We start from the raw sequence: 23295 nt of genomic DNA on the forward strand, positions 1-23295 counted from the left end.
TCATAGCCCCGCCCACCGCCCCGCCCTCGAGCCCCCGCCCCCTCTCGGGGTCCGCCGCTAGAGGCAGAGCCGTGCGCGCACGCGCGAGCCGCGCGGCGGAAGCTTGGAGCGTCGGAACCCTTGTGCGGGTTGCGGGCCCGGCGGAGAAGTCCGTTGGTGGAGCGGTCCGCGGCGCTGCACGGGGCTCGGGACGCGGCGCCATGAGGTTCGCCACGCGCGCGCTGTGCGGCGCCGCCCGGGCCGCCTGGCGGGAGAGCTTCCCCCTAGACGGTCGCGACGTGGCGCGCTGGTTCCCGGGCCACATGGCCAAGGGTGAGGTCCGGCGGGACGCGGCGGGGCCCGCGCTGTTTACCCGGCTCTTCGCGGGTCGCCCGCGAGCGGGGAGGGCGGGGGTCGCAAGGCCCTTCTGCCACTCGGCTCCCGAAGCCTCAGTTTACGTATCTGCTTTGGAAAAGATAAATTCCTGACGTTACTTTGGAGACTAGATGAAGTAGGGGTAGGAAAGCACTTTACAAGTTGTATTCAGCTATTCAGTCACCTCAAAACCTTTGAGACGTAGATCGAGTTTGTTGTCTTCTGCCTAAACCTCTCTGGGAGTTTCTTACTGTTTATTTGTCAAATTTTGGCCCCAAGAAGACACGTAGGACGGGTCCAGCCCCTCCCCGTGTGACGGATTGCCACGCTCCCCCTGCTCCCGCCCCCTTTGGCGCCTGCCCTGCCGGGCTCGGTGACGGGTGCTTCGCGCGTCGGTGCTCAGGAGGGACGGGACGCCCGCTGGGGGCGGCATGTGGGGTGAGGTGAGATGTCTGAGGATGTGCGTAAATGACAGGGCTTGGCTGTGGGAGGGGAGGCTGAGGGGCGGTGTCACTGCTGAGCCGCAGGAAGAGGAGCATTGTTGTGTGTGGTGTTCCTAGTTCGGGGTGAGTTCAGTGCCTTGTGTGTGCGTCGTCCAGGGGGAGTGGCTGAGGTTGGTACCTACACCATTGTCATCTCCACACAGTATTGAGGGCCCCATGAGTCAGTTAGTCAGTGTTTCTTTGCTTTATAGATCAAGACCCATAGAGGTTAAATATTCCACCTGGAGTCGCCCACTTGTGGAAGTGGTGTAGACGGATGGGCTCTGACATCAGGTGTCCCTCAGGCAGGGACCTGAACTTTTCTCTCCTCAGCCACCAGGGTTGAATTTGAAGGAGACACAGTTATTGTTTAATAGAGCACTGCACTCAGATGTATTCATTTTGGGTTGTTTATGACGGTGTGTCATTCTCGACAGTTCAACTTAAATCTTCTACCTCTCTTAAAAGGCCATGGACCCCTTTCTTCCCTTAAGCGTCCTTCTTCTGTTTCCCAGGGCTGAAGAAGATGCAGAGCAGCCTAAAGCTGGTGGACTGTATCATCGAGGTCCATGATGCCCGGATATCCTTTGGTGGTTGTGACATTGTGACTTATAATAAGCAATACATATTTGGTCTTTGTCCTGGTTCTGGCACAGAGCTCCTGAAAGTCTTGGAATTTCCTAAGTGAGCAGCTTGTTGAGGTGTCTTTTGTTATGTTAATGAGGTGATTTTGGAAAAGACCCTAAGTCACCTAAGGTGGGGAGCTGGTTGCTAGGGGAACCAACCTTGACATGGGAGCCTTAGAACTTTCAGTCCTACCCTCTGACCTTACGGAAAGGAGAGGGGCTGGAGATTGAGTTCAGTCACCCAAGGCCAATGATTCATTCTGTCCTGCCTGTGTAATGAAGCCACTGTAAAAACCCAAAAGGTTGAGGGGTGGGCTGGGGACAGCTTCTGGGTTGGTGAGTGTGGAGATGCAGGCATAGTGGCATACAGAGGGAATGGAAGCTCCGGGTCCCTTCCCCATGCCTCGCCCTGTACATGTCTTCCATCTGGCTATTCCAGAGTTATGTCTTCTTATAATAAGTCTGATCTAGTAAGTAAAATGTTTCTCTTAATTCCTTGAGCCAGTCTAGCAGACTAATATTGCTAGAACCCAAGGAGGGGGTCGTGGGAACCCTCCTTCCCTAGCCCGTTGGTCAGACAGCCTGTTGGTTGTCTGTCCACCTCGACGTGCAATTGGTGTCTGAAGTGGGGGCTGGTAGCAGTCCTGAGCCCTTAACCTGTGGGGTCTGGTGTCATCTCCAGGTAGGTAGCGGCAGAATTGAGTTGAATACTAGGACACCCAGCTGGTGGTGGTGGAAGATTGCTTGGTGGTGAGGGACGCCCCCCAACCCCATTGGCATTGGGTGCAGAACTATAGTGCAGGGGAGACCCTCCTGAGTCAGGCAGTGCTCAGGACAGCAGGAAGCATTCCTGGCTTGTTACCTTGTTTCCGTCTGCCTCCTCTGGTCCCTGCTCTGGTCCAGTCAGCACCGCAGTGGTCAGCAGCGTCACCTGTCATAATTATTGGCATTTGAAGCAGTGGTTCTCAATCCTCTATATGCACGAGAATTCCCCCAGGAGGCTTTTGAAAATACCGATATCTGGGCCCCTTTACAGGCCAGTGAATCAGAATCTCTGGTGTGGGGCCCAGAAAGCTCCCCTTTGATACGCAGGTGGCATCGTTTCTCTCAGACCTCTGCCTGGCACACCCAGGCCTTCCAGCCCAGTCCAGGTGGGATATGAAACCTCCATTAAAACGTTCCTGCCAACCAGACTTTTCTTGCTGTACTTGAGGCGTGGATTGGCAAGATGTAACCATCTCGCTCAGTGATGAGTGTACTTTTCAGAGCCTGCTTTTGTTGTACTTATTTGAGCTGTGTTTAGATTCTCCTTGTACGGCGAAGGTGTTGGCTTGAGAGTCATTGCCATCTCTAGGGTGGAGGGCGAGGGACTGTTTTCTCTGTTTCAAAGGCCTGTGGGAATTTCTCTACTGTAGGCTAAATGTATCAGTTCGTACAATACCTCATGCCAGTCAAAAGGGCTTACTGGCAGTTATATGTCTGATTATTGAAAAACACTGAAACCTGCCCTTACTGCTCCGTGTGCTGGGATGAGAGGCCACCTCTGCTCCTTTAGTCTCTAGACGTCCTGATTTCTCCTCCAGGTCGGCGCCGTGAGGGAGTCCGGAGGCTTTCAGCGTTATGAATTAGCACAGCCTTGTGAGGGAAGACGGCTGTTTACGGAAAGTCCCTTTGTTGTGTGGGTGAGGACACAGCACCTGACTGGGTGCCTAGACCCAGGGCACGTTGACACCTTGGCCTCATAGTAGACAAGCACCAGGTAGGGGCCGAGTGCTCACGAGATGAAGACACAGACAGACCTCCCTCCTGCCTGGGTCCGTGTCACAGGAGGGGGCACTTGGCAGTGAGCGCCAAGGGCCCCTGGCTGAGGGAAGAAGGGCCTGCCCATGGCAGTACGGAGGCAGGTTCACTGGAGGTCTCCGTGGGAACTCCAGAGGGTGGCGGCGGTGGGTGGCGGCGGTGGTCTGACATGTACTAGTTAGGACTCTGTGGGAGGTACTTTTTTGAGCCATCAGATCATTTTGGCAACTGAACAACGGTCTAGTCGTAAAAGCTTCCAGTGAGCTTTGTGTTTTGTTTTTGCCACCCTCGTTCCTGTTTGAGAGGCCGCGTGAGAGCCTCTGCCCTGTCTGTGCCTCTTGTCCACAGGAAGTGGCCAGGGGCCTGCAGGGGCTCCGTGGCACTGGCGGGGCAGGCAGGGTAGGGGGCTGGTCTCGGCGGGAGGCTGGGAGGCTGGGCTGGCCCCAGCGCGCTCGCTCCCAGACCGGGCTTGCTCCGCTCTGTCCCTTCTGAAGGTTTCCTTTCGAAGGTGGGTCCAGTCTGCGTAACAAGACAAGGCAAAGTGCATTAATTGGCTGGTAAAGCTTTGAAGGAATTTTGCCTTAATTTTGCCACATCCCACTTTCAGGCCGAAACCCTCTGTTTCAGGAGACCCTTGGGCTTAAGCCTCACTTGCTCGTCCTCAACAAGATGGACCTGGCGGATCTGAAGGAGCAGCAGGTAATGCCTTGCAGGGCCTTCAGCGTGAGTGCCCCTAAGTCGGACCGGATCACTGGGCGGACGTGGTGTCGGTCTGCCCGGCCCCGCCGGCTTTAGCAAACTACACTTTGTTTAATTAATGATCCAAGTGATCGAAGCGTGTGCCTCCTATAGCAGGTGGCCGGGAGGTACGGCCGGAGCCGAGCGCCCCACGTGGTAGCCGCTGGACCCGCGAGGCTGTGAGCACGTGGGTCATGGTTGCTGCTGTGAGGCCGATGTCCACGTTTTATTTCACTTTCATTCACTAACGTTTCTGTTGCCTCATGAGGTGCGTGGCCGTCCCCTGGACAGCGCTGGCCTGGAGGCCTCCTGGTGGCTGCGTTTGCCCCTGGTGTCCTCGCTGGCCAGCCCCACGGCCTCCCAGACCCCTGGCTGACCTGTGGGTTGCCTGCTGCCCACCGAGTGATCTGGAGGCTGGAAGGCGGGAGGCCCAAAGCAGCTAGGGGATTTCCCTGAGCCCTGCGGGACGGGGATACAGTGACCGGGCTGGGGGTATGTTTCCCCTTGTCCCTGAGTAAGAGAAACGTGAAGATTCAGGAAATGTTACTTGTGAAGTGTTCTTCTCTGCTTTTCTTGCTGTTATCAAATCCTTTGTAAAGAGTAGGTGTCAGAATCTTGAAATCAAGCCAGATTTTTTCTTTTGTGGAGCTTTTCCTTTCGCAGCAGCAAGAACATGTTCCCGGTTTCTTAGTTGGCTGTGGTACATTGAGTTACTTAAACCCCTGCCACAGGCCTGTAGCACCTGGTTTCCAGGGAAATAAATGCAAGTGCTGAAGCCACAGGGTTCTTCATTCATTGAGAGCCCGAGCGGAAGACATCGCCCATCAGGGCCCTGCCCCTGCCATGCAGGCTGCGCGTCTGCTCCTGCCGAGCACGCTCCACTCTGAGAACAGAACCCCACGGGTTTCACTGCAGGGCAGTTGTAGTTAGTGGTGATCACGAGTTTTCAGCTGCTTTGCTTCGCTGAGACTTGGGTCGTATCGCCCGTCAGTTGTTCCTGCTCCAAAATGCTGATTTTTGTGGAGTGACGGGCACACTAGGTGGCCTGACAAGGGGACACGGGGGTGAGGGTGACTCACCTGCGGGAGGCGGCTGGGGTGTTTGCCTCTCCTCTCAGGTGCTGCGGCCAAGGGCTTGGGGAGGAGAGGAGAGGAGAAGCCCCCAGGGTGGCCCCTCCGTGTCTGCCTGTGTGGAGTGGGTGGCAGCGTCCCGTGCAAATTTGTACACTTGAAGCACAGCTTCACACGTGTCTTTGTGATGGCCTGACCTTCATCTGCGTCCTCACAACAAATAATATAAATGAGTAAAACTAACTGAATTAATGAATGATTTTTTTGTTCCTTTAAGTAAATCAGTAGCTGATCAAATAGTGCGATACTGGTTTTAAAAATATGAGTCAGGGGGCTTCCCTGGTGGCGTAGTGGTTAGGAGTCCGCCTGCCGATGCAGGGGACACGGGTTCGTGCCCCAGTCCGGGAAGATCCCACATGCCGTGGAGCGGCTGGGCCCGTGAGCCATGGCCACTGAGCCTGCGCCTCCGGAGCCTGTGCTCTGCAACGGGAGAGGCCACAGCAGTGAGAGGCCCGCGTACCGCAAAAAAATATATATATATATATGAGTCATACGCTGATTTTGCTTCATGTTACGGCCAGTAAGTTCATATTAACCTTAGTTAACTTTGGGGCTTTTAAAGTATTCCTTGTGCTTTGTAATCGGATTGGGTTCAAACCTTAGTTTCAGTGGAGCTCGTTGTGTGGAAGCTCATTAGGAGGAGTGGGAGTGATGGTGCGACCAGACGGGGACCAGCGCTGAGCAGTTCCAGTGCTGGCAGTGACTCAGAATGACCTGGCGTGGCCTCCTCTCCCTGTGTCCTCACATGGAGCCAGCCGCCCAGGGCCACCCCGGGGCCAGGCTGCCCTCCTTGGACGTCTCCTCAGGCAGCCTGTCCCTGGTGCTGCGTTGCCCCTTGCGCTGCCCGGTGGGCCCAGCCTCCTCCCTGAGTCCCCGGCCGCCGTGGCTCTGGGCTGGTGAGCAGATCTTGGACTTCAGCGTATGACACCGCCCATGTCTTCATTTAGTGTTTAAAATGGAAACGTCTTGTCTCTTTCAGAAAATTGTACAACACTTAGAAGGAGAAGGCCTAAAAAATGTCATTTTTACCAACTGTGTGAAGGATGAAAATATCAAGCAGGTGGGTTTTTTTTCTGTTTTGTGCTCTAATGCTTCTGCTTAAGTACGTTAAAGAAACGCCACGAATTATGTCGTGCTTCCGTAAGAAGCAGGGTGTTGGAGATGACCCGTAATTGCTCAGGTTCTGGGCGCGCTCATCTCCCGGTGCCGAGGGCAGCGCGGGCCTGACGGCTGATGGTGGGAGGGACCAGAGTCAGGCTGCGAGCCACGTTCCGGGGTCATAAGGTGGAGGGCCTGTGGAGGGTCTGGTGCCTGTTTTCCCAGTTGTATTTGAGAATTTCACCGGCTGACGTACATCTTGTCAGCAGGTGCTGGCAGTCACAGCCGTCACCCCACGGGGTCTGTCCTGCTGGTTCCTGGTGGAGGGACGAGGTGGGGCACAGGCGACCCCCAGCCCCGCCCACCGTAGCGCAGCCTGAATCTTGACGTGTTCAGACCCGAGCTGTCCGGTGCTGGGTGCTGGGGTGTCCACCTCCAGAAGCTAAGGGTGGCCAGCTCCCCCAGCGAAGCACCTGTGGTCTCTTCCTTGCAGGTAATCCCGAAGGTCACGGAGTTGGTTGGGAGCAGCTACCGCTACCACCGAGGAGAGGTTGGTGGTGGGCCAGTGCCGGCTGTGGGCTGTCCCTCCTGCTGGGGAGCCCCCTGTCCTCCGGTGCAGCGACTGTCCTTCCTGTGCAGTTGGCCTGGGCGTGTGTGGCTCCGGGGGTCTGGCTGGGCCCGGGCGTGTGTGGCTCCGGGGGTCTGGCTGGGCCTGGGCGTGTGTGTCTCCGGGGGTCTGGCTGGCCCTGGCGTGTGTGTCTCCGGGGGTCTGGCTGGCCCGGGCGTGTGTGTCTCCGGGGGTCTGGCTGGCCCGGGCGTGTGTGGCTCCGGGGGTCTGGCTGGCCCGGGCTTGTGTGGTTCCGGGGGTCTGGCTGGGCCTGGGCGTGTGTGGCTCCGGGGGTCTGGCTGGCCCGGGCGTGTGTGGCTCCGGGGGTCTGGCTGGCCCGGGCGTGTGTGGCTCCGGGGGTCTGGCTGGCCCGGGCGTGTGTGTCTCCGGGGGTCTGGCTGGGCTGCTGATCCCTGTGCTCTTGTGCTGGCAGAACCTGGAGTGCTGCATCATGGTGACTGGGGTCCCCAACGTGGGCAAGTCGTCGCTCATCAACTCCCTGCGGAGGCAGCACCTCAGGAAAGGTAGTTCCCCGGGGCGGGTGCTGGTGCTCGTGCCGGGACGGCACCTCAGAGCCCGAGACCCCAGCTCGTCACGGGGTCTTTTTCCACCAGGAGGACCCAGCTGACAGCCTGGCGTGCAGTCAGCTGGTGAGACACAGTCATTCCCTTATACGTTTTATACTTCATTCGCTTTCTGTCTTCAAAGTTAAATGCTTAATTATAGTGTTTAATATATGCGATGACTTTTCTAAACGTTGGTAATCTTGTCCTTTCATTTATCTGTCTCTGACTTGCTGTGCTCAAGGTAGGTAGGATACGTGGGGTGAGACGTCGGGCCGGGACCTGGGGAGGGGGCACCCCAGGCCTGTGTCCTTGTCCCGCGCCTCTCAGCTTCTGAGACCAAGTCTGCACGAGCGTGTCCTTCGGGAACCACCCCAAAGCCCGAACAGTGCCAGACTGTCATCTCAGGCTGTTTCGCTGCCAACTGGAGAGCTGTTATAGTCAGCTGTTGTTTTGTTTATTTGTCTTTAGTTGTGGCTTTAAAAAACATCATTGGCATTAAGTACGTTAAGTGCTGTGCAACCATCACACCATCTATTTCCAGATTTTTCCATCATCTCAAGCGGAAACTCTAGACATAAATGGTAACCGCCCTCCTGAGCTCCTGGGAACCTCTGGTCTACTTTCTGTCGTATGGATTTGACAGCTCCGGTGCCACATAACTGGAATCACAGGATTTGACCTGTGTCAGGCTTATTTCACGGAGCCTAACTCTACAGGGTCCATCCATGTTGTAGCGTGATTCGTAATTTCCTTCCTTTTTCGGGCTGAATAATACTCTCTGGTGTGGACGGACCACATTTCGTTTATCCAGCCGTGTGCCGACGGATGCGTGTGTCCCTTTGCTCTTGTGTTGATTCAGCAGAGGGTGCAGAGTCTGCCTGGGACACACCCTGAGCTGGGCCCCAGGGCAGCCAGTGTTCAGAGCACAGGCGGCCTCTTGGTCAGGAGTGGCCCCACCGACAGGCTGTTCTGGGCAGTGCGGGGGCAGATGCTTGGGACCCGGTCTTGCAGGGAGGAAGGTGATGGTGGCGGGCAGCTCCGGTCCAGATGTCACGGCCGTCGCTCAGCAGGTGCTGGGCCACTCCCAGGGCTGGGAGGCAGTTCTCTCCTGGTGTCAGGGGCCCTCCAGGTCTCCACGTGTGTCGTTGCTCATTCTGTAGTTTACCTGCCTGTGTGTTTAACAGACACTGACACCCTCTTTTATCCTGCAGGAAAAGCCACCAGGGTGGGCGGCGAGCCTGGGATCACCAGAGCTGTGATGTCCAGGATTCAGGTAGGGGCCCTCGGCCGTCAGGCCTCCACCGCCCCTTCCCTCTGCTCTGTCTGCCAGGCACTGCCCCGGTCCTCACACCAAGCCTGGGGGAGGGCACAGGTGCCACCGCATCTCACAGATGAGGAAACCTGCCCGAGGGCACACAGGGTCGGGGCAGAGCCCGTCCTCCTGGGAGGAAGGCGGCTGCTGGGCTCCTGCTGTTATTCGTTCTCCACATCACGCGGGGGTGGCCTCCTGTGGGGCAGCTGAGAGCTGGTGGCAGTGACGACACTGGTGGGCAGGTTCTGGGGCCTCCTCAAGCCTCTGGGACCCAGCAGAGGGCCTGGCGGGAGGGGCTGCTTGAGGCTTCTCGAGCGGCTGGCCGACTGCCCTCTGTGCCCACAGGTGTGTGAGCGGCCGCTGATGTTCCTGCTGGACACCCCCGGGGTGCTGGCTCCTCGGATCCAAAGCGTGGAGACGGGCCTGAAGCTGGCCTTGTGTGGTGAGCCAGCCCCCCGCAACAGACCCCCAGGCCCCCAGGCTGGGCGCCTTGTGCCAGCCTTGGCCTGGCTGCCCCAGAGGTGTCCAGAGCTGTGGTGCAGGATGTCTCGGGCAGCGTGTGTGGTCCTGGCTCACAGGTGACACACTCGGCACCCTCTGACCCCACCAGTCCTCCTGGCCTGCCCTGGAGGGGGCGCCCTCCTCCCGTTTAACAGTTGGGGCGGGGCTGGTGGGGGCAGGTCAGGCCACGGCTTGGCCTCCTCAGCGGCACGTGTGCGCGCTCACCCTTGCTGCCTGTTCCCAGGAACCGTGCTGGACCACCTGGTGGGCGAGGAGACCCTGGCTGACTACCTTCTCTACACCCTCAACAGGCACCAGCTCTTGGGGTGAGTGTGGGAAGGCGGGCCCTTCCTCTCCCATCCCAGCCAAACGTGACTGAAAAACAGCACCGTTAAAGTACTGTAGACAGACAGTCTGCAGTCATTTAAAGTGTACAGTTTAATACCCGTGTGAAAGCGTTCCACAGTCCAGAAAACCCCCCCAATTCTTAGGCTGCTTTGTAGCCCCTCCTCCCCGCCCCTTCCTGCCCCATCTGCTTCCCATCACCTTCTAGAATCTCACGAGTGGAGCCACATGGTGCGGACTCCCTGCTCAGCCCCGTTGTCTCGGGATTCATCCGTGTTCTAACGCTGGTCACCACCGGGAGGTTTCATTGTGCAGACATCTGGTCGGTTTGTTCTCACCGCTGAGGACGGTGTGACCACTGGTGTCCCGTGGGGCCCCAGAGCTGTCCTTTATCACAGGGGTCCCCAACCCCCAGGGGACCCAGTACCGGTCTGTGGCCTGTTAGGAACCGGGCCGCACAGCGGGAGGTGAGCAGCGCGTGAGCGAGTGAAGCTTCATCGGCCGCTCCCCATCGCTCGCGTTACCTCCTGAGCCATCCCGTCTCCCCCCAGCCCTGTCCGTGGAAAAACTGTCTTCCACAAAAATGGTCCCTGGTGCCAAAAAGTTTGGGGACTGCTGCTTTATCACCTTGAGGACATCAGTCACAGGTTATTGACTGTCCCCAAAGAACCAGCTTTTGGTTTCATTGACTTTCTCTGTTCTCTTTCTGTCTTGATTGCTGTTGGTTGATTGCTGTTCAGTCCCTGTTCCTTCCTTGTTTCCATGTTCCTGACTCTCTTCCTGTTTGTGCTGCCCGTGGGGAGACGGGCTCTCCCACCACCGCCTGGGCTGCTCTCTTCCGCTGTCCTGGCAGCAGCTGCTTCATGAGCTTCCAGGCTCTGTTGTCGGGGGCGGAAACCTTCAGGAGGTCATTGGGTTCTCCTGGTGATTTGAGGACGTGACCCCCTTTATCCTTCAAGAGGGTCTCTGTGTGCTCATCTTTCCTGCCGCTTTACTTTGAGCTTGTGTGTCTTTACTTTTAAAATGTGTTTATCGGCTGCTTATAGTTGGGCCTTGCTTTTTACCCGGTCTGACCGTTTCTGCTTTTATTTTAGGTATTTAGACCATTTACATCTGATGTGATCACTGATGTTAGGTTTACATCTGTCATCTTGCCATTTGTCCCAACTATTCTTTGTTCTTTTTTTCCTCTCTCTCTCTGGCTTTTTTTATGGTTCCCCTTTGTCAGCTTGTTACCTGTAACTTTGGAGGAGGTAGCTTTAGGGTTTGTGGAACATTTTTCGGGGGTGTTAATGCCGAGTGTGGTGTGAGGGCCTTTCCACTCTCCTCATCCTCACCTCTGGGCCGGTCTTGTCACACGTTTTGCTTTTATGTAGCAGACATGCTGCCGAGCTTTGTTTATACACAGATGTAAAGTGAAGACTCAATCTTGGCAGGTTACTCTGAGCCTGGCCAGTCATGGCTCCTTGTCTGTGTGTGGACCTGCCCTCCCTCTGGGGCCATCTTCCTGTCCGAGGATTTCCTGGGACGCTCATGGTGATGCAGGTTGCTGTTTTTCCGAAGATGTGTTCATTTCACCTTAGTTTTTGAAGGGCGTTTGCCCTGCGTGTAGAATTCAACTTTGTAACCACAGGGAATGCAGTTCTAATGACCGATTCAGTGTCTTGTGAATTCTGACATCTGGGTCCGTTTCAGGTAATTGGTTTTCTCCTTGTAATGGCTCTGTTTTCCTGCTGTGTGTGCCTGACAGCTTTTGATGGGGAGCGGGCCCGTGACTCTGACCTTTCTGGTGACAGGTGTCTGTATGTTCCTGTTCTGGGACCGTTGTTTGGAAGCACTGTGGTCCTTTCGGGTCCTCCTTTTCCGGCTTCTCGGGGGGGCCTGGGACAGCTCCCGGGTGCTCCGTGCCCTCCCCAGGCCCTGTGGATCCTGGGGTTTCTGTCTGTTCCTGGCTCTGAGGAGGCTGGCTGCTCCGCTCCTGCCCTCCTGGGTGGTTCTTCCTGGCCTCTGGCCTTGGGAAACTTTCTCTGCTGACCATCTGAGGGTGGCTCTCTGCCAGTTTCCCAAGTCCTCTCCCTGGGCAGCTCTGTCCTGTCTGACTCGCCTACAGCCGGCAGCTGCCCTGGTCTCCAGCGCGGTCTCTCCGCTCCGGGCTCTCCGGGGCCCCTCCCTGCACTCCTCCTTCCCATAGCTGCACTCCTCGTGGCCTGATGTCTGGGGCCTTGAAAACCATTGTTTTGTGACGTTTTGGTTGTTTCTTCCTTTTTTGTTATTTCAGATGGCGAGTAGACCCGGTCCCTGTTACCCCATTTGCATGGAAGTGGAATTTGACATATGTGGTTTTTTTTGGTTCTTGGCTTTTGGGTTTTTTGGGCTGCACATGGCTAAGCATGTGGGATCTTGGTTCCCCAGTCAGGGATCGAACCCGTGCCCCCTGCACTGGAAGCATGGAGTCTTAACCACTGGACCGCCAGGGAAGTCCTGGAAGTAGAATTTGAAATGTCATGTTTTGCTTGATATTCGAGGCATTCAGTTTGGACCTCCGCTGTCCTCGGTGTTTCTGGGAAGCGTGACAGCCGACTTCCTATGGGTGGCAGGTCTTGGGCGTGTGTGGGTGGGAGTCTTCCTTGCCTTCAGTCTCTTGGGGACAGAGGGGCCTATGCAGCCGCTGCTCTGGGAAGTTTGATTTTGGACGCACATTCCTCAGGATTGTCGTCCCCAAGACCGGCTCCGATGCTCACGTGGGGTCCCGGTGCGAGGCCTGAGGCCCGTCCGGCCTCCCCCACTCTGCCTGCCCGGCGGGCGGTAAGGGGGAGGGGCCAGCGCAGGTGCTGGTCCAGGGGTCCTGGCCCCGGGGCTCAGGGAGGCACGTGTCCGTGGAAGACACTGGTCTCCTTTGGCCGCTCAGCCTCTGATGTGCCGCGCCCGTCCTGTGCTGGCTCTTCCCCCCAGGCCCAGAGCACGAGTCAGTGGGGAAAACCGCCGTCCGTCTCCAGCCAGCCGCCTGGAGACACCAGTGCAGCCTCAGCAGCAAACTGAGTGTGTGCCAGTGGCCGGCTGCTATCATGGGACCCAGGCCAGCTCAGGGCCAGGGGATGACACCGCTGGGAGCAGCAGCCTTTCTGGCCGCCGCGCCCAGGGCCCCAGTGGGGGAGTGGGTCTCGGGCAGCTGGTCGTGGCCACGCGGAAGGCAGGTGTCGGTGAGGCCCCCAGGTCCGCGTGGCGGTCACCCACACCCACGAGGGGTCATTGGTGGAGCTGCTGACCGTCGCCTTGTGTGCAGGTACGTGCAGCACTATGACCTGGGTGAGGCCTGCGACGACATTGCCAGCGTGCTAAAGCGTGTGGCCGTGAAGCTGAGGAAGACCCACAAGGTGAAGGTGCTGACAGGCACTGGTGAGACCTGGTGGCCCCAGGCTGGGCTCGGGGGGAGGGGCCCAGGGCGGAGCTTATGGGGGAGGGGCTCTCGGTCCGGGCTCTGGCTCGGGGCAGGGTGTGCGGGGCGGCCCACCCCTCTTCCCATGGCTTCTGGAGGCTCCAGCTTCCCAAATGTGCAGCGCAGGCGCCCACCTGAATGGGCCTGAGGTGGGTGGGCTAGAGCTCCTGAGTGGGGCTCCATCCTTACTGGGCCCTCCTGCTTTCCCCAGGTGACGTCAACGTTGTCCAGCCCAACTATCCTGCGGCCGCCCGAGACTTCCTGCGGGCCTTCCGCAGCGGGGTGCTGGGCCCCGTGATGCTGGACCGGGACCTCCTGCAGGGCCCCCCTGCGGCGGAGCCCTGAGCTAGGCCAGCGGGAGGGCCTCACGCCCCTGTCCTTGACTCCACGGCCAGGGAGTGGGTGCCCAGGAGTCCCCTGTCCACAGGCTCCTTGCTGGTCACTGTATACTCCCCGGTCTCTGCTCTAGGAAGGAGGCCGTGCCCTCCTGCTGCTCCACAGCCCAGCCCCTGGTTACAGGGGACTGAGCCTGGGTGTGGACATCAGGGCAGTGGACGTCCCTGGGGGCCTGGCCTGGGGAGGAAACTCACTCATGTTCAGTATCTCCTAAATATTCTCTTGAGGAGGATCTGGTGTTTTCTCAGAAGGAGTTGAAACTGTAATCTGGGGTTTTAAAATGAAAAGGCCTGTCTGTGTGGTTGGCCCTTTCGTTGTGCAGTTGTGCAGCCCCTTGGGCCCTCACCAAGGAAAAACGGACATGAACTGCTTAGCACCCAAGTCTCTTGTGTAAGAATCCCGACACGGAGTCCAGGTCCTGCAATAAGAAACAGTCTCATTGGCAGCAGAGTGTTTATTTCACTACTAAAACGTGCACACACACGGACGAGAGGTCCCAAGTCGCTGTGGCAGAACCCAAGGACCCCCTGTCCCCTCGGTGGCCGGGGCCTCTCTGCTCACAGCCCAGCCGCACACAGGCTGGTGTGGTCAGCGGAGACCCCGGGCCTCGCCCCAGCCTCCGAGCGCCTTCCAGCGAGTGAGGCAGCGGGACTTCTTCCCAGAGGCGGTGCCCAGCAGTGCTGTGACGGCAGCTGGAGGGGTGCAGGGACGCGACCACCAGCGTGCATCCTGCAGAGGCCGGAGCGGGCGAGGGCAGTGGGGCTGGGGTAGGCTGCACCCGGTCAGCAGCCCCGGCCCGTCTGTGTCCGGGGGTGGCGCGACCCCCTTCCTGGAGGCGCCCCTCTGGGTCCTGCCGCCCCGTGTGGCTGCCCCACACCCAGCACACCTGCCGAGTCTCCTGCGACACCCACCGGCCTCCTGCCGGAACCCTGACCCGTAGGGGTGGGAAGCATTCAGAGTCGCAGCTGTGCCAGACGCCAGATGCCCCTGGAGCCGGGCTGGTGTGTGGAACAGCGTGACGAGAGGTGTTTCCATCACGTCTCGGGTGCTGGCGGCTCACGCTGCAGAGGCACGTGGAGGTATGGGCCAGCCACAGTCCAGGTCCGGGTGGCTCTCTGAGGCTGAGCACAGCCTGGCCGGGCCCATAGGGAGAACTGAGTCAACAAAGGGGCCGCCCTGATGGGTCCCCCTGTTCAAGAGTTTCAAACGGTCACGCTGCCTCTGAGGCCCCGGCCAGGGCTTGGCCATGACCTGTTGGTCTTTGGGAGCATCGAGCTTGGTTTGGGAGGACAGAGGGCATCTGGGCGCCGCACCCAAGAATGCTGGCAGTGTGGACACAGGAGGCTGCAGGGAGCTGCGTCCTGCAGTGGAGCGCCTGGGTCTTTGGAGGAAAGTGCTTGGTCCAGGTCCCGCGGATAATCTGGAGACCTTCACTGTAACCAGAGCCGAGTGCCACCTGTGGGAGAGCAGAGGTGGCACGACTCCTGGGAGATGCTGGTCTTGGCACTGGCGTCCATCAGCTGAGTCCAAAGGCCCTGCAGCCCAGGGGCGGGCGAGGGCAGATTCTGGAGGCAGCCCTGCCGGGGAGGCTCCTGCTGAGCACAGGAGAGCCTGAGCCGGAAGCCAGACCCCGGAGCTGTCCTTCTGAGGGACAAGAGGCTATTCAAGCCAGAGGCCATGTGAAAGAGCTGGGGCCCCAGGCTGAGCTCATGGCCAGTGGACAGGCTGGTGGCTTGAGGGAAAGGCATCTGAGAGGTGAAAGGCTGGCCTTCCGCGCGGGTGTTGGGTGCCAGCGGCAAACCCTTCTCAGGACGCGCCCTGTGGTTTCTTCAGAGGCTGCTCTGGCCTCGTTCTGACAGCCCTTGGGGTGTGGAGGAAGCTCAGCTTCTCCTGGGCTTTCTTCTGCTGGACAGGTGCCCTCACATCTGGTGGTACTTGCTGGGCGCCGGGCCCTGCCTTGTGGCCATGGGTCTGACTGGAGCGCCGGCCCCTCCGGTCCACCTCACCCTCAGCTTCCGAGGGGCTGCCTGCCACAGCTGCCATCCCGGAGTACAGGCGGGGCTCTTATCCCGGAACGTGGACCTGGAGCTCAGAGTGAATGGAAAACTCTTGAAGTTTAAACAGATTTTTTTTTCTTCCAAAATAGGTCCAAGAAGAGTTATGTGATTTGTTTCAAGTCAGAGCAAAGTGGCTTTAAGGGTTTAAGGGAGCCCCTGGCGGTGGGTTGTCACAAAGCGTCTGCCCACAGGGGGACACGGGCCCTGGGCCCGAGGGCAGGGGCAAGGCGTGGGCAGTTCCTGTGGGCGAGGGTATCCTGGGAGCCATCTGGAGAACCACGGGGCCACCTCTGGGCTCACTAATCCACAGATATGGCCCCTTTCCTTTCTGGACAGGCAGGCAGCACACTACAGCCTGCGAGGGAAACCTCTCCTCTTCCCCAAATCCTCAAGTCCTTTGGTCCACTGGGGCTGTTTCTGGGGGGGAGGCCACCACGTCCTCAGGGCTGTGGCAGAACCAGCCCAGCCTGAGGGCCCACCTCTCTGCCTGGTGGTCAGCACTGTCCACACCTCTCAAGTGTCCAGGTGGGGTCAGGGGAGCTGGAGTGGCCTGAACAGCTTGTAGAGTGGTGGGCAGCTGGCCAGGATGGTGCAGGAACCTCAGGACACCTGCCTTTCTGGCTGGGGAGTACCCTAACCTCCAAGTGGCAGGCAGGGCACCCTGGAGTTGATGGGCCACTGGCCCCCTGGTAGGGTGGGAGGTGCGGAGGCTGGGGAGGGGATCGGGCAGGAGGGGGAACAGGAGGTGCCTCTGGGTCACAGGAGGAGAGGCTGCTGGACTGTCGGGAGTTGGCCACGCAGCTCCTCTGGGCTCAGAGGCCTTGGGCAGTGGAGGCAAGGGGCGCTCAGTGCTGGGCAGCCTCTGTGGTGGCCGCCCGCGGGGCGGGCGCGGGCTGGGGGCAGATCTGGCCCCCGAGCCCAGCCCAGCCTAGGGCCGCAGCAGCCCCAGGGCGCCCAGGGCACCGCCCAGCAGCAGGCAGAGGTGAGGGTCGCCTGTGGGCCCCGCGCCCGAAGTCCACGCCCGGTAGCTGTAGACGCTTCGGTTCGTTCCGTTGCCGCCGGGTGCGCCGTCCTCGTCGTCCTCCGGGCCATGCTCCCCGGGCCCCGCGGCCCTCCTCCAGCTTGAGCCCGCTGCCAGGCCCGCGGCTGCCCCCGCCGCTGCCCCCGCCGCCGCTCCCGCGGCCACGCGCAGCGAGGAGCCGGCGTAGCGGGGCGCAGGCCTCACGCGCACCCTCGAGGCCCCGCGCGCGCCCCCGCGCAGCCCGCCCCGGGCGCTGCCGCGAGCCCCGCCACGGCCGCCCTTGGCTGAGCCGCTGTCGCAGAGGAAGGTGGCCGCTAGCAGCAGAGCCCAGCACGCGGCGGCAGTCCAGTTCATCTTCGTGGAGCAAAACCTGCGGGAGGACGGAGGAAGGGACCTCAGCTTCTGCGAGGCCCAGGGCGCCCGGGGCCTGCGGACAGGGGCTCAGCATTTGGTGGTACATGGGGCCCCCGCACCTTGGAGCACTACCCGCCCAGGCTGGCGTGGGCTGAGAGGAGGAGGTTTTAATGCCTGAGCGTTAGGGACTCAGGCCTGGGGAGGGCGTGGGTTCTTATTCAGTAACTGGGAAGGGGCGGCAGGGGCTGAGAGGGTTATTCTGTGCTTGGCGGGGGGGTGGAGTAGGGGCAAAGAATGGGCGGTGGCGAGCACCTCCGGGGCACGGGGGGCGCTCAGGCCTGGGGAGGGGGCTCCGTATTCTGGGCTGCTTTGGAAGGACCGACTCCGGCCTCCAGGGCTCGGCAGGACCAGAGGCCACCCTGGGGTCTCAGGGACCGAGGGCCCCCAAGGAACCAGATCGGGGTCTGGAGAAGGGACCAACGGTGAGACTTGGCCCGGCGCTCCCAGCCCCTTCCAGGGCTGCGCGGGGCCAGAGCCGGTTCGGGCCTCGCGGGCTGGTCACACTGTGCGGACCCCGCCCCACCGCCGCAGGCCCGGACCCAGCTTAGGGTCGCCTCCCGCCCGCTTCTGCCTCGCGCTCCCCACCTCCCCCTGCCGCCTGGCTCAGCTGCTGGGCCGGGGGACAGGGACGCGACCACCTGCCGGCGGCTCCACCCTCTGCCCGGGCCCTGTCGGCCCCTCGCTGCGTCTTCATTTGTAGCCCGGCGGGCGTCAGCCCCAGCCTCCCGGTGCGTGCCCACATTCCGCCGCCCGGCCTTACCAGCCACGGGCCTCGCTCGGAACCGCGGCGGCCGCTCCAGGGACCGCTGCCGAGCGGGAAGGAAGGCGCTGCGGCGGAGACTGCACGGGGCCCCGAGCGCCAAGCGCCGACCGCGGATCCTGGCTTTTGCGTGAGGCCTCCGCCCTAGGCTTGGGGGTGGGCAGACGCGGAGGCGCATCCCCCGGGAGACGGAAGGGAGGAGATAAAGGCAGGCGCTCGGAAGCGCAGCCCCTCTCGCTGCCCAGCACGCCGTCCTAGCGGCCCCCGTACCCACCCCCCCCCCACCCCCGGCAACCCGGTCGTCTGCCCCGCTGTCTTCAGCACCCGGTGCGCACACCGCCACCTTCCCACACTCCATCCCACTCCACCCGCCCCAAACCCTAACCTCTCTCACCCCACCCTCTCCCGTTCCTCATTTCCATCCTTCCTGGGGTGGGTGTGTCCCAGACACAGGGACCACAGAATGCGACGTTTCACCCTGAGCTCCTGACCATGGTGCACAGAGAGGGGAGGACGGCTCTCCAGGGCCCCATGGTGTCTGAGTCCCAGAGCAGCACCCCGTCGTGGGCCCCCCTCCTCCCGCCCTTCAGTGCCCACTGTTCAGGCTCTTCCAGGGTGTCCTCAGGTAGCCCCACCACCGGTAACCCGACTGCTCAAGCCAGCGGGCCTCCCCAGTCCCGGCCGGATTGGACTCAGGGACCACGTCTGAAATGGTGCTGTCCTGCTTTCCAAGGTTGGTTTGTCCTCTGGAATCTCTTCCCCTCCACCCACTGACTCTAGGCCTTCACCCCAGCCACTCCACCCGGGGACGCCAGGCTCTCTTGATGGTGTCGGAGGTGAGCTTCAGAGGGTTGTTATGTGATTCGATCTCTCAGCTTCCATCAGACCCTCCGTGGTCCCTGGAGGCTCGGTACCGCTGCTCCACACGTTCTCCTGGGCAATCTCAGGGCCTGTCGGTTTCAAATGCCACCTGGGCCAGAGGGGCAGCGGCCAAGGAGAGAGCCTCCCGCCCAGCCTCAGGGATTGGGCTGCTGTGGTGATGGATGGCGGGAGGGGTGGGGACAGAAATGGGGGTTCGTCCAAGGTTTGCATTCTCTGGTTGAGCCCCACCCCGGTCCCACGCACAGAACGGCCCCCAGCGTGTTGCTCACCCCAAGGAAACAAGGGCGTTTCTCTGACGGCATCAGGAAGCGCCCGGAAGCCCCGGCGCGGCGTGGGGCCTGCTGGGGACAGCTGCCGCTTTGGCCTCTCAGCGTCCTTTCCCTGTTCCGGTCAAAGAATCCATGTGTGTGCCCTGGGGAGCCAGCCCTCTCTTATGTTCGGCCCATGGGGGTCTGACTGTGACTGCCCCCTCCCCTGGTCTTCTGAGGGGATGTGGCATGCCCTGTGGCTCTTCCTGGCCACGTGGACCTGCTTCCCAGTGTAGGGCCTCTGGCCGTGGTCTGAGCTGCTGAGAGGGCCGCTCTCCTTCCGCGGGAGGCTGCGCCTGGAGCCGTTGCATGCGAGGACCCGTCACCCTCGTGGAGCCTTCGCATGGAGCCCGAGGGCAAGTGAGGCGGGCCCTGTGCCCCCTCGACCTCCCGGGTCAGGCAGCGCCACAGCTGACGCCGTGGACCTTCTCTGGATGACTGCTGTCCGTCACCTGCACTTTAGAGGGTCCCCAGCCCGATGGCCCGTCCCTGGCCCCTCATTCTCAAGGGTTCTGCCGAGCACAGGGAGCTTCCCGGCAGCCTTCCCACTGCTTCGCTTTAAAGTATGAACAGCAAACAGCGTTTATCAGGCATTCGAAGACAGAAAGTCTGCAACACAACAGAGAAAGACCAAGGTAAAGAAATGGGGGGGGGGGGAAGGCTCAAGAAGTTTGAGGAATTAGAAGAAAACCTAAGAAACAAACAAAAAATACTCCAATTCATAGGCTCAGAAAAGCTGGGGGGGGATACTCTTTATATAAGAACAGGATGCTGTGACAAAGGTCGAGGCTAAGAAAGAACCTCTGAAAAACAACCAGGAGAATTATAAAGTTAAGGAAATTTCTCTGGATGGCAAACAGATGGCAAATATGAGAGAAAGGGCACAGTTTTGGGCTCTGAGTCTGACAGATAGTTGTTTGGAGGAGAGAGAAGGACCAAGGGCACCACGTAGGAAGAGCCACGGGCTGAGGCTTAATTAACCCTTTTTGAGACCCTAAACCTTTTCTCTTAAAATATATAAGGGAAGCACAGAAAAAAATTTAGAATATATTATGTTTAAATATCAACATGAAAAATCTAAATAAAATATCAGCCACTGAGCCCAAGAGTACATCAAAAGCAGGTCAGCACCACTCAGGTCCAGGTGGTTTCAACATTGTCAAGTATGTGGACGTACTTTACTCACTGCTGCACCAAGGGAGAAGAACGCTCACGATTTTCTCAGGAGAAGACAAAGCATTTCATTTCTTAATTTTGTTTTGTTTTGTTTTTTGGGGCGTTTTTTGCATGTGAAAATGTATTACTATCGTGCCGTCACCATCAAAACTTAGGATCTTGGTCCTTTCTTCTAACCTTTGCGTTAAGGCCAAAAGAGAGACATTGGCTACTTTGACGACCTACAAGACGACTCCAGGAATGTCACCAACAGCATGACCTTTGGGACCAAATCCAGCAACCAGAACTTCATCATTTTCCTCAATAAAGTTCCAAAAACCATCACTGGGTGCAAAGGCTGTGATTATTTGGCCATTCTTCACTAACTGAACCCTGACACCCTTCCCTATGGCACAATTTGGCTGTTTGGCTTCAACCCCTACTTTTCCGAGCACAGTTCCCTTTGCATGAGAAGCGCCTCCATAAGGGCTGGCCCTCTGGGCTGTGCTTTCTTGTACTGTTTATCAGGCCACTTCTGGTCTTGTCAGTGGCTACGGAGCTTCCTGGCAGGATGAAGACATGCCATGGGCCTGAGCAAAAGAGAGCCATTTCTGAATTTTTAAATGTTTTTTTTTTTAGTTTTTTTTAATTGAAATATATATGACATGTAACGTTGTAAATTTAAGGTGTCCAACATGTTGATTTGGTACATTTACATATTGTAATATGATTGCCATTGTCAAGCGTTTGATTTCCATCAACACTCATTGGTGGGGAAAAATGCCAAGAAAACTAGTCGTTGAAATGAATTTTTTAACTCGATTAAGGCTGTATTTCAAAAAAACCCTCAGCAGACATCATACTTAATGGAGAGCCTTTAAATGTGTTCCCTTAAAAAATATGAACAAGAAAAGCTTCCTACTCTCACCACTTCTGTTGATCAGAGTAAAGTCCGGCCTGAGACCAGGAGACAGCCATGCACTGGAGAAGCCACAGGCTCTGCAGTTCGACTGCTTACCACCCCCCGCAGCTGGGGAGCCAACGACTAGGCAGAGCCGATGAAGCCTGCAACACGGTGTGCTCTGAGGGTGCCCGGGGGGTTTTGCTCCCCCAAAGAGGGCATACTCTCCCCCTCCCCTTCCTCCAGCCTGGATTGTGGACCTGGTGCTGGGAGTTGCTGCTGCCATCTGAAGACTGCAGGCTGGACACCAAGGCTAGTGTGTGGGAAGGTGGGAAGGAGCGTCCTGGGTCCTGGACACTCAGCGATGCTGCTCTGTTGGCCCTGTACTGCCCATGGCCTGACTGCTTGTCCCTGTTGGTTCAAGCGATTGCTACCTGGATATTCTGTGACTGCAGCCATATGTGTGTCTTAGGGTTGATAAAATAGAATTTCTCTACCAGAACAAGAAATAGCTAGAAAATATAAAATAGGGAATTCCCTGGTGGTCCAGTGGTTAGGACTGCATGCTTTCACTGCCGAAGGAAGGACTGGGTCCCATCGTCCCTGGTCGGGGAACTAAGATCCCACAAGCCGCATGGCTCAGCCAAAAAAAAAAAGTGAAGAAGAAGAAAAAATTAACAGTGGTTCTCTAAAAAAAGAAAGAAAGAAAGAAAAAAAACCTGAAAATATAAAATAAAATGCCATGCACAGTAACAACCAACTCCATAAATAACCTCCCACAATGCAAAGGATCTCTGTGGCAAAAAAAGAGAAAAAAGTCATTAAGGAACATAAAAGAAGACCTGCATAAACGGGGGAGAAACAAGGACAGCACAAGTTGATACCTTGAGTGACCCTGCTCCACAGTTAACCCATAAACTTGGTGAAATTCCAGTAAGAATCTCCACAGAGTTTTTAAAGGAACCTGTTATTGACTGAATTGTGTCCCCACCATGCATTCCTGTCCCCAGCACCTGAGGATGTGACTGTATTTGGAGATGGGTCTTTGCAGAGGTGATTAAGGTAAAATGAGGTCATCAGGGTGGTCCTGACCCAATATGACTGGTGCCCTTATAAGAAGAGATCAGGTCACAGACATGCACCCAGGGATGGCCAGATGAGGATGCAGGGGGCAGATGGCTGATTGCAAGCCAAGGACAGTGGCCTCCATGAAACCAACCCTGGTGACACCTTATCTCAGACTTCCAGCCTCCAGAATTGTGAGAAAATGAATTTCTGGTATGTAAGCCGTCCAGTCTGTGGTACTTAGTTACCGCAGCCCGAGCAAACTAATACAGAACCCAAGGGTTTCTAAAGTCCATACAGAAAAATAAAGGTCAAATATAACTAATTTTGAAAAAGCAGATCAAAGAAGAGGGATTCACTGTGCCAGATATTAAGATGTTGCAGAAGCCATGGTGATAAAACAATCCAGTCTTGGCAGAACAGAGAGAGAGTCCAATACGAGAGAAGAAGGGCATCGCTGACAGACCAGGTAGGAGCTTGAACACGTGCACAGGAATCAAACAAGGTTGAGAATGTGATAGAGGATGGGAAAACTGTGAGAGGAGCCAGATGGAAATTCCAGAACTGAAAAAACACATTAGAAAACAGACTAGATAGATAAAATGCATTAGTAACCTGGAAGGTCTTCTTCTGAAGACCAGAGGGAAAAAAGACAGAGCATGCAGAACAGGCTGCAGGGCGTCACGGGGGACCCTACAAAAGGTCCAACATACGCGCACTTTTTTTTTTCAAGTTAAAAAAACTTATTACCATTCCAGCCTTCATGTGAGCCCAGAACACGGGGCTGGTCCCCGGGGATTAACTTGTCAGGAGAGGACAGGACAGTGAACAAACCCAGGCACCTGACATGAGTCCACCTCTCTGTGCTGGACCCCTGCTCCAGAGTGGCTGCTGGCGGGCCCAGCCCTTCAGCCTCTGCCCCACTCACCCTGACAGTGCTCCAGGGCCAGGGCAGGCAGCCTCGTGACCCCCGAGCTCACAGCTCTGAGGCCGCCTCTACTCCCCAAGCACTGGAGGAGCCTTCTAGGGTCAGGCACTATGGATTGGCCCAGTGGAGGGAGAAACAGTGTTGGAGGAGTTGTCTCAAGGTTAAAAGGACAAGGCATGCATGTTCTTATATCCCAGGCCACCAACTGGCCACCCATGAGCCAGCCAGATCTCCCCAGTGACAAGTCTGTTTGGCCCCTTCTGCCTGCTCAGTATTTTAAAAAATTAATTGGTTGCCGATATTTAAAAATTGACTTCATATAAGAGTCTGGATTTCTGGCTTCTCGAGGGGAAAAAAATTGAGAATATTTGGTAACGCTGGACCCACATTCTCCTGTGGTACTTACTGGCTAG

General features: G+C 57.8%; 2 protein-coding genes across 4 annotated transcripts; one reads left to right on the top strand and one right to left on the bottom strand.

Annotated features, from left to right (window-relative positions):
- Positions 1–61: 61 nt before the first annotated feature.
- MTG1 (mitochondrial ribosome associated GTPase 1) lies at positions 62–13836 on the top strand. 3 transcript variants are annotated; one of them, XM_082641791.1, is made up of 11 exons: positions 62–312; positions 1352–1429; positions 3870–3961; positions 6110–6190; positions 6722–6778; positions 7269–7359; positions 8613–8674; positions 9059–9155; positions 9459–9540; positions 12843–12933; positions 13207–13836. In XM_082641791.1, the coding sequence occupies exons 1-11, from the start codon at positions 201–203 to the stop codon at positions 13291–13293; spliced, it is 930 nt and encodes a 309-aa protein (XP_082497917.1). In that variant the 5' UTR covers positions 62–200; the 3' UTR covers positions 13294–13836. The 3 variants fall into 3 exon arrangements, with proteins under 3 accessions (XP_082497917.1, XP_082497916.1, XP_082497918.1); XM_082641790.1 differs by having other exon boundaries at positions 63–312; positions 12843–12955; XM_082641792.1 differs by having other exon boundaries at positions 64–205; positions 12843–12955.
- Positions 13837–16376: 2540 nt separating this feature from the next.
- On the bottom strand, positions 16377–16823 carry SPRN (shadow of prion protein; the record flags this gene model as incomplete). The annotated part of the gene is made up of 1 exon (XM_082636627.1): positions 16377–16823. One exon carries the CDS (start codon positions 16821–16823, stop codon positions 16377–16379), a length of 447 nt encoding a protein of 148 aa, XP_082492753.1.
- Between the last annotated feature and the right edge of the window lie 6472 nt (positions 16824–23295).

The sequence above is a fragment of the Mesoplodon mirus genome, assembly GCF_964341445.2.
Source record: "Mesoplodon mirus genome assembly, chromosome: 2".
Lineage (NCBI taxonomy): Eukaryota > Metazoa > Chordata > Mammalia > Artiodactyla > Ziphiidae > Mesoplodon > Mesoplodon mirus.